At 44.6% G+C, this 10,961-nt stretch overlaps 1 protein-coding gene across 1 annotated transcript; it reads left to right on the top strand.

Moving 5' to 3' along the window:
- The first annotated feature begins 3,370 nt into the window (after positions 1 to 3,370).
- Positions 3,371 to 10,521, top strand: LOC141145052 (endogenous retrovirus group 3 member 1 Env polyprotein-like). The gene is made up of 2 exons (XM_073631327.1): positions 3,371 to 4,142; positions 7,124 to 10,521. Exon 2 carries the CDS (start codon positions 7,611 to 7,613, stop codon positions 9,513 to 9,515), a length of 1,905 nt encoding a protein of 634 aa, XP_073487428.1. The 5' UTR covers positions 3,371 to 4,142; positions 7,124 to 7,610; the 3' UTR covers positions 9,516 to 10,521.
- Positions 10,522 to 10,961: the final 440 nt, after the last annotated feature.

Here is a 10,961-nt window from a genome sequence, read left to right as displayed (position 1 = left end):
GGAGGAAGACAGCCAGGTGTGCTGGTGAGTGTTACAGTCAAAGAGGACTGAGAGGCAGCCTGAGAGGACTGGGTGAGAGCAGACTGGGATGGATGCAGAGTCAGTCTGGGAGGACTGTGGAAGTTTAGCCAAGGGGGCTGGAGAAAGGGACAGCTGCAGCCAGGTGGGCTGGCAGTGCCTGAAGGGGTCCTGCTAGGATCAGTAGGCGCAGAAGGACAGCTGGGCACTAGGACTTTGCGACACAAACCAGGGGCCTGAGGAGTGTAAATAGCTCTACAGAAGTTTGTCCCTGAAAGTTCTACTAAAGTCAAGTGGGCATCCCATATTACCCTTCTCCCTATCCAAGTTAAACCCCCTAATAAAAACACAAAAAAAAAGCAGTGGACTGTTTCTTGCCTCAAAGTGTGCTGTTAAAATGCAGTGTGCCCGGCTGTGCAGGGTGGGGAATGCCTTTCTACTTGTGGCTCCTTAAGGGGTGCGCTACATACACAATCATATTTTAAACTGAATGGGTTGTTTTACAAGGTAAGGGTTCACATACACTTTGAAAGCAAGCAAAAGAAATTCAGAAGCAAGCATGAAGCAACTCAGTAACACAAGCCAATTTTCCTAAAAACATCTTAAATTGAAACTAAAGTCTAAGATAAAAAAAAAACTGCAAGCAGCCTTATTAGTGCAGAATAGGCATACAATGTATCTTCTGCAATAAAATAAACCTACCTGGCTGCTCACAGTCTTCAGTAGAATGTACACTGAGCTGTGTGTGTGAGGAGGACTGAACTCCTGCATATGCACATTTTCCGTTTCGTCCGAAAAATAAATTTATTTAGTTACTCCCGAAATTCGTTTTTATTCATTTTGTTTCATTAAAAAATGCATTTGTACAAAAATCCGAATTAATTAAGGCTAAATCTGTCAGTTGATGGCTTATAGTGTCTGTCGGATGTTCTAAGAAGATTAGACGAAGCAGCTAAACTGTACAACGCCGCAATCGTACATTTCTGATCGAATGCTCTGCTCACAAGCTATATTAGAATTCTAATGTTGTTTGACTAGTAATAATTATTAATAATTATTTCTAGTCAAACAACATTAGAATTCCTCTATAGCCTATGGGCGGAGCATTTGACCATAAATGTCCGCTTGCGGCGATCGTATGTTTTTAGCTGCTTCATCAAATCTTCATGTCTCTATAATGTTGAATCTTTTCTCTCTATGTCGAATAATCTTGGACTAATAGAATTAGGTTAGGCACATTCGACCGCAGGTTTGATAGACACAGATCGTTATTGTCACCATCATGTTGAATCTTCTATCTATCTATATCGAACTGTTGTCGCAACGATACGAAAATATAATGGATACAAAAATAAAGCATTTTTTATTTCGGATCTTTTGCATTTTGGATTCTCTGCATTCGTTATCGTTTTGTTAAAACGAACACGAAAATCCCCGAAATTTGGATAAAAATGCATTCAAACGATAACGAATGCACATGTCTAATAATAAGCCTGCTTTAACCACCTCAAGACAGGAAACTTTTACTCCCTTCCTGCCCAGACCATTTTTCAGTTTTCAGTGCTGTCACATTTTGAATGACAATTACTCAGGCATGCAACACTGTACCCAAATTAAATTGTTGCCATTTTTTGAGACAGATAGAGATTTCTTCACCACTGTTTTTTTTTTTTTTTTTTGCTAATTAAACCAAAAAGACTGAAAACTTTGAAAAAGAACACATTTTTCTTAGTTTTTGTTATCAAATTTTACAAATAAATAATCTTTCTTCATAAATTTAGGCCAAAATATATTCTGTTATATTTCTTTGGTAAAATATCCCAAATCAGTGTTTATTATTTAGTCTGTGTGAAAGCTATAGAGTCTACAAACCAGTGGCGGCCCATGCATTAAGGCTCTCCAGCCACCCCCTCTATGTATAATGGATAGATTCATGCATAGTATGAATCTATCCATGGCCGCCGCTGCCACCCCCTATTCAGGTATCCGGCCCCTTTTCAGTCGCGGGCGTCTGAATTACAGTGGCGGATGTGTTTTTTGAAGCACCTGATTAGAGCCATAGGCTCTAATAGGCTTCAAAAAAGATGGAGCGCAGAGCATTGCGCTCGAAGTCCACTCAGATGTGTTAGAAAAGCAAATGAGTATTTGCTTTTTTAACACTGAATCACCTCTCCGCCAATCAGGAAGTGCAGGTATGTTATGCGGTTCCCGATTGGCTGAAAGCTTAGGCGATCCTAATGGATGCCTAGGAGAAGGGGAGGAGAGGCATGGCGGAAGCCGCCGTGATCTCAGAGAAGGACGCTATCTGGCTGCAGCCTGTCTCCCTCTGCCCAACGATCCCCACCGATCGGGTAAGTGCTGGTGGACCGGCATACACACGGGGGATGAGGTGCCGGGGGGGGTGAGGTGACGCGGGGGGGTGAAGTGTCGCGGGGGGTTGTTTGACGCCCCCCCAAACAAAAAAGCACCAGCCGCCACTGCTACAAACTATGGTTAATACAGTATATTTGTACATTGATCAGTCCTAATGTATTGACTGCCTCTCACTCCTTGAGACCCTAAAATTCCAAGACAGTACAAATACCCTTAAATGACTACTTTTTAAAAGGTATACAGTCTAATGTATATAGTAAGTGGCAAGTTTTTTCAAGTTGTATTTCTTTGGCCACAATTCTTTGGAAAATAGTGAATGTAAATAAAATTAAAAAAAAAAACAAAATTGTTATTTTAAGTTTTTTTCTCACACGCAGCATAGGCATACTTAGAATTACACCTTAAAACACATTCTGCTACTCCTCCTGAGTATGGCGATAACATGTGTGAAACTTTTTAATGGCCTAGCCACATAGAGGGGGCCAACATCCAAGCAGCACTTGAACCAACTACCAAGGCGCACTTTCCTGACTACCCATTTTGGAGGCCCTGGATCACAGTGGAAACACCCAAAAAATGACCACACTTTGGAAAGCAAACATTCCAAGGTATTTTCTAAGAGACATAATGGATCTTTTGAAAATGTAATTTTTTGTCACAAGTTTTTGGAAAATACATAAAGTTGTCTTTCAAAATATTTCTAAGGCTTCATTCTCTCCGTTGATCTCCGCTGAGCTGGCGGATGACAGGTCCCTTTCTGCTCACTGAGTGGGGAGGGGCTTGTCGAGCGCCACTGGTTGCTATGGAGAGATCGGACAAAAACGGACAGCATGTCCATTTTCGTGTGATCTCACCCGATCTGATCCGCCAAGGACGGATGCGAACATAGGGCCATCCATGATTTTAGCGGATCGGGTCAGATGTCAGCGCACATGTCACCGCTGACATCCATGGCTCTATTGAAGTAGGAATGGGGATCAGATTATATGGCCATGGTTATGTGTGTAGTAGGGCTGATTTAGAATTCCAGCTAAGAAGCCATTCCTAGTTACTATAAAAGAATATTTTGTACGTGACAGGCTGTGTATTGGCAAATGAACACTTCCCCCCTTAGCAAAGCCATCTGTGCTTAGCTTAGCACACTTTTCCTGTTCAGGATGTGTCAAAGGCTAGTCAGCTGATTAAGGAGGTAACCGCAGAGGCAAGGCTTGTGCAATGCTTGTGAAACGATATGCTTTGGTAAACTGCTTGCATTAGTAAAAGTAGGTGAAGGGTCAGAATGTTTTTGTAAAGGAAATGTATTATCTGTGTGCTTGTGACGTAATGTGATAGAGTTATATGTACACTGAATTGTCTGTAGGAAACACTCTTTGGCGTGTAGACACGAGTCGGGCCAGGAGTGTTCATTCTTGCTAGCTAGAAGAACGAAATAAAAAACTTGCATACCAGAAGTTCATTGTCCAGCAGTCATATACTGTTATTCTCCTACCTCATTTGGTACATTGGCCGTAAGGGGGGAATATCGGTGTGACCTGTTGAGGCAGGTGGCACTGTTTTCCACCAGACCTACAAGGAATGGTCCGAGAGGCCAGCCCTGTGGGCTATATTGTAGTCTCAAAAGGCGCCTTCTAGAACTGTTATCTAGGAGACCGCGCTGTGTCCCATTTGGTGGCCTGCTGTGGACGACCTTCGTAGCGTCAAATGGACCTGGGAATCCGAGAAGTAGATAGCTGGAGCTCCAACGGGAACAGGTGAGAGCCTTTTTACTTTTGTTTTTGGATAACAGTTAAGACAGCCAGCCAGCCTCTCGACGGATCGAGAGAAGGGAAGCCTGATCACCTTCCGAGAGAGACGTCCGTTTAGATGATTGTGCATCTTTCGGACGAATCCTCAGTCAGTCAGTAATTTTTGGGTGGGAATGTCTGGTATGATTGATGTGTGTATGAGACATCACTTTGTGGTGAAGTGACCGTGTCCTCTTTTAAGTGCGGTTCCTGGCTGGGAGACCACGTCCAGGCCACTGACCGAGGGAAGCGTTGTCTATTGTCCCTACCTGTGTCGAGGATTCAGACCCCTTACTGAATTCTCATCATTTACCCTACCCTCTGTGTCTGTCTTGGTGTCTGTTAGGTTATAAGAATGGGTGGGAAACATAGTGTTGAATTTCCTCTACAAACCATGATCTCCAACTTTAAGAAGGGATTTTCTAAAGAACTGTAATTTAAAAAAAAAAAACTTAGCCCTGAGAAATTGATAACATTGTGTGAGAAAGATTGGCCCTGCTATGGAGCGCGGTGGCCCCCACAGGGAACCCTTGACTTAGAGACCATTGACTGATTATTTGAGAATATTATGTCAGACTTACAGAAACATGATCAAGACGCACCTTCCAGGAGGACTGTTCGTTCGGGTGATTGTGCATCCCTCGAATAAATCCTCAGCCAGCCAGTCAGGAGGAATATCCGTCCAGATGATTGTGCATCTCTCGGATAAATCCACAGTCAGTCAGTCAGTCAGTCAGTCAGCTAGGAGAAAAAGTCCGTCTGGATGATTGTGCATCCTTTGGACAAATGGGAGACAGAGACCCGCAGTGGATACAAGCTGCAAAAGAGGAACAGTGCAGAATTATAGTTATGACAAGAGTAGTACCACTGAAAAAACAAACAAAACACATATATATTCTCAACCCGAAGAGACAGATCAGCCTCCCCCGTATGTAGATGAAAGGACCTCAGATAGAGACAGGTTAGAGCCATGTCCAAATGCCCCGTCCAGTAAACAAGGGGACTCAAGTTGTTGTTCACCTACATCAGATTCAGCAAGTTTGTCAATGCCAAATCTCAGTAAATATACTCCTGACCGTAGCACTCTGGGTATAGGCAGGACAGAAATAGGGAACTCAGTAGTAGTCCATGGGCTCCCTAATCAAGTGTCCACTTCCACTCCGAGAGGTCCTGATGCAAATAGCCGGACCCTTGCCCCGCATCCCTTTGAAGCCCACATACTGCAAGACATCCCGGGACTGTGGGCAGAAGACAACCTACCAGGATTAACCACACACGTTCCCTCAATCCTTATTGAATTAAAATCAGGAGCCACTCCAGTCAGCCTGAAACAGTACCCAGTCCCTCTAAAAGCCCTAGTAGGAAAACAAAAGTACTTCAACAAATTCCTACACTATGGGATTCTAAAACCCTGTCAGTCTCCCTGGAACACACCTCTACTCCCAGTGCAGAAACCTGAAACAGCTCACTGTCATCCTGTTCAAGACCTCCGAGCGGTCAATCAGGCTGTAATGACCATGCACCCAGCGGTCACTAATGAACTGTTACAATTACTGTGGGAGGCAGGTTATAAGGTGTCCCGGAGAAAGGTGCAATTTTGACAAGAGACTGTAAAGTACCTGGGATTCAGAGTATCACAAGGACAGAGACAATTGGGAGAAGGCAGGAAAGAAGTTGTTTGTCAGATTCCCACCCTGACTACAAGTCGGCAAGTACGTGAATTCCTGGGGGTGGTAGGATTCTGCTGAATCTGGATACCGGACTTTGCCATAAAAGCCAGACCCCTCTATGAATCCACAAAGGGGGGAGAAAAGGAACCCTTCCAATGGGGAGAACAGCAAAACAGAGCATTAAGACATTAAGGTCTCCCTAATGCAGACTCTTGCGCTAGGCTTGCCAGATAGCCAAAAAGTCTTCTATTTGTATGTCAGTGAAGAACAAGGAATAGCAGTAGGAGTCCTGGCATAATACTCTGGGTCTTGGCAGCGCCCTGTAGCATACCTTTCAAAACAACTGGACACTGTAGCTCAGGGATGGCCATCCTGCCTGCGGGCTATCACAGCAACAGCCCTCCTTGTGGTCAAAGCTGACAAGTTGTCATTAGGTCAGGAGACTTATGTCCGAGTCCCTCACCAGGTACAGGCATTAATGGATTACAAGGGAAATCACTGGTTCACGAACAGTCGAATGGTTAAATATCAAGCTATGCTGTGTGAAAATCCTCGTATCCACTTAGAGACTGTAAACCCTTTAAACCCAGCCACTCTGCTCCCCACCTCACAAGAACCCCTAACTCATGACAGTCTCCGGGTATTGGATATGTAAGCCGACCAGACTTGAAAGACAGCCCCTTGGAAAATCCAAACGTTGAGTACTTTACTGACGGAAGCAGTTTTGTAAAAGGTGTTTATCCCCAGATATAGGCCCAGACAATGGCCCTGACTTTGTCCATAAGTGTCTCCAGGAATTAGCAACGGCACCTAAGATTACTTGGAAATTACACACCGCATATAGGCCCCAAAGCTCTGGAAAAGTTGAACGGATGAACCGCACACTCAAGTCACAACTGGCTAAGCTCTGTCAGGAAACCCAAATGGAGTGGACCTTGATGTTGCCCATTGCTTTACTGAGAATTCGGAGTACCCCAACAAAGAGGACAAATCTGTCCCCTTTTGAGGTACTGTATGGTAGGCCCCCACCCATCATTAGAGGGATAAGAGGAGACTTGCATCAGATAGGAGGGGTAGTTAACCGTGAACTGATACAGAAACTTGGGGAAAGTATGCAGGACATAGGGAAATGGGTTCAAGAGAAACTTCCCATAAGCTTGTCAAACCCAGTACACCCCTTTAAACCAGGAGATACACTGTGGGTAAAGGAGTGGAACATAACCCCACTAGGGCCAAAATGGAGAGGTCCTTACATTGTTCTGCTATCTACCCCAACAGCCATTAAGGTAGCCGAGGTGACACCCTGGATACACCACTCCAGGGTAAAGCGAGCTGCTGACCTCACAGACTCCTGGCACAGTACAGTAGACCCCCAAGATCCTTTGGGACTGAGATTGACCAGAGAAATCAGAAGGAAGAACTCTAGCCCTGTGTTCAGCACACCCCTGGAAGCTGCTGAATTTACGCACGGCAGAAGATAGACAGACTGCAGCCCTGCGGCCAGCACACCCCTGGAAGCTGCTGGCTCAACGCACGGCGGAAGATAAAGGATATCTACTAAGCTCTGCTCCAACCACAGCCCGGACGCTGGTTGGTCTACGCACAAGCTGAAGCTTGAGGATATTCATCGGTGTAATGTTTACTAAGATCGTTATAATGAGACTGTTGATAGTCATAATAGTGATACTGACCAGGTTAACAGGGGGGGAGTATCTCATGTGACCCTTGTATAAAGACTACCAGAGTAGGATCCGTAACTACCAAGATGTTATTGTGGCACTCCCATTATCAATGCAAGGGCACAGAGACTGGTACTTGCATACATAATGGGACTACCTATTCAATGTGCTCCTTTGAAAATCAGATAACCTGTTATGACCCCACTTATGCACCCTATAAAACCTGGCTAACCGTTCGGAGCTTTAGTTCCACCGGTAGGCTGATAAACCGTACACTGATCACTGACCCCAGCACTGCAGCAAGCCTAATCTTTGATGTGTGTGCTGCCATCAACCTCAACCACTTCCCAAGGGGAGGGTGTGGGGGATTGGAATGGGAGAGAGAGTATTTAAGAAATGATAGGTACATCTGTTCAGGGAAACTGGGACCTAGCTGTGCAGGTGAGGAATGGAATTACTGCTCCAACTGGAGGTGTGCTGCCTGGGGAACATGGGGAATGAAAAATCAGGATGCCATTCTACAATCTTTAGCTGGTTCATCCAGCTGCACAGTGGGAAGTTGCACCCCTGTGAATTTCACCATACATAACCCTGTCCAGTTTTTAGCACAATGGGGAAATAAGTTTGGAGTTCATATTTATGGTAAAGGATTAGACCCCGGTACAATTGTGTATGTCTCACTAGAAACTGAACTAACAAAGAGTGTTAATCATCAGCTATTTCATTCCTTATATGAAGAGCTAGCCACTGGTATGGAAGTGCCCCCTAGCACAAAGAACCTGTTCATTGAACTGGCAGAAAGTGTGGCCAACAATTTACAAGTCACAGATTGCTATGTGTGTGGAGGAACCAACATGGGAGACCAATGGCCTTGGGAAGCTAGGGAAAAAGATTATGATGTGCCATTCAGTGCCACCTCTGAGCAGCCCCATGAACGAATAAGGTCAGAATGGCACCTGAAAACGTCAATAATTGGGAAATATTGTATAGCCAGGTCGGGTCCCCAGTATAAAACACATGTAGGAGAAATGGCCTGTTTAGGACAACAGTTTTATAATAACACTTCAAAAAGTACATCCTGGTGGAGTGATACAAACGTACCCGTGCCTGACCCACACCCCTTTACCAATTTCACTCATCTAAAAGGGCTATGGGAAAATCTCACCAAAGAGTCTAACTGGAAGGCCCCAGAAAACTTGTACTGGATTTGTGGGAATAAAGCCTATTCAGAGCTCCCCCAAGACTGGTCAGGAGCCTGTGTCTTAGGTACATTAAAACCCTCATTTTTCCTTCTTCCACTGGGAAATAGGGAAGAACTGGGAGTCCCTGTGTACATAGGTTCAAAGAGGAAGCGGAGGTCATCTAGTCTGACGATAGGAAACTGGAAAGATAATGAATGGCCCCCAGAACGTATTGTCCAGTATTATGGTCCAGCCACATGGGCCGAAGATGGCAGTTACGGTTATAGAACACCAATTTATATGCTTAATCGAATTATAAGGTTACAGGCTGTATTAGAAATAATTACTAACGAAACTGCTGCTGCCTTAAATTTGCTTGCTAAACAAGGAACTAATTTACGTGCTCATGTGTATCAGAATAGACTTGCCTTAGACTATCTGTTAGCTACTGAGGGTGGTGTCTGTGGAAAATTTAATCTGAGTAATTGTTGCTTAGAAGTGGACAACACAGGAAAAGTAGTTGAGGAAATCACTGGTAGAATGAAAAAGTTAGCTCATGTGCCAGTCCAAACATGGGATGGTTTCAATGCTGGTAGCTGGTTCGGAGATTGGGGTTTTCCCAGTGTATATGGGGTAAAGGCTATATTGGGGATCGTTGTAATAATACTCGTAGCATGTCTGCTGCTGCCCTGTCTGATTCCCCTTGGAACTAGAATGATCCAGAGTTTCATTGAGGCCACCGTAGAAAGAAAGGCTGCGACCCATATTATGGCTATGTGGAAATACCAGCCATTAACCCCCCAAGACTAAATAAAAAATCTCAGTCACATTGAGCTCTGATCCATTAGAAAGCAGACCTATATGCTATTTAGTGATGCTTAATCTCGCTCATATTAATCGCTATGATTATGATCAAAGGGGGGAATGAAGTAGGAATGGGGATCAGATTATATGGCCATGGTTATGTGTGTAGTAGGGCTGATTTAGAATTCCAGCTAAGAAGCAATTCCTAGTTACTATAAAAGAATATTTTGTACGTGACAGGCTGTGGATTGGCAAATGAACACTTCCCCCCTTAGCAAAGCCATCTGTGCTTAGCTTAGCACACTTTTCCTGTTCAGGATGTGTCAAAGGCTAGTCAGCTGATTAAGGAGGTAACCGCAGAGGCAAGGCTTGTGCAATGCTTGTGAAACGATATGCTTTGGTAAACTGCTTGCATTAGTAAAAGTAGGTGAAGGGTCAGAATGTTTTTGTAAAGGAAATGTATTATCTGTGTGCTTGTGACGTAATGTGATAGAGTTATATGTACACTGAATTGTCTGTAGGAAACACTCTTTGGCGTGTAGACACGAGTCGGGCCAGGAGTGTTCATTCTTGCTAGCTAGAAGAATGAAATAAAAAACTTGCATACCAGAAGTTCATTGTCCAGCAGTCATATACTGTTATTCTCCTACCTCACTATAGCCTAGCATGGAGCACCCGTTCAGGTCCACCGACAAAACTGACAGGCGGACCTGAACGGTCCGACAGTGTGAAAGGGGCCTAACACATCATAGGCATACTTAGAAGTACACCTCAAAACATTCTGCTACTCCTCCTGACTATGGAGATACCGCATGTGTAAGACCTTTTCAATGTTTGGACTGATTATGTACCCAACATTGCAACCTGGATATCACAAATATTAATCAACACTGTATAGAAAACAATGTACTGTATTTGTCACCTCTGTACGAGTAGTCAGTGAATATAGCAAAAAAAAAAAAAAAGGAAAAAATGTGAGAAAATAAAAAGTTTTTCTTAGTTTCTGATAAGGCGGCACTGATGGGCACTGATAGGCTGCACTGATGAGCACTGATGAGGTGGCACTTATGTGCACTGATTAGGTGGCACTGATGAGGAGGCACGAATATGCCGCACATATGGGCACTGATAGGTGGCAATGATATGTGGAACTGATGAGCACTGATAGGCGACACTGGTGGGCACTGATGAGTGGCACTGGTGGGCACTGGTGGGTGGCACTGGTGGGCACAGATAGGCGGCAAGGATAGGCAGCACTGATGTGCACTGATGGGCGGCACTCATAGGCCCTGATGGGCATTGATGGGTGGCATTGATGGGCAGCAGTGATGGGTATTGATGGGCAGCAGTGATAGCCAGCACTTACTGGCATCACTAATGGGTACTGATTGCTGGCACTTGTGGGCACTCACTGCTGGGACTGGTGGGTACTCACTGCTGGCACCGGTGGGC

The sequence above is a fragment of the Aquarana catesbeiana genome, linkage group LG05 (genome assembly GCF_042186555.1).
Source record: "Aquarana catesbeiana isolate 2022-GZ linkage group LG05, ASM4218655v1, whole genome shotgun sequence".
Lineage (NCBI taxonomy): Eukaryota > Metazoa > Chordata > Amphibia > Anura > Ranidae > Aquarana > Aquarana catesbeiana.
The sequence above is the reverse complement of the archived record's forward strand: the minus strand, read 5'-3'. Positions and strand labels throughout refer to the sequence as shown.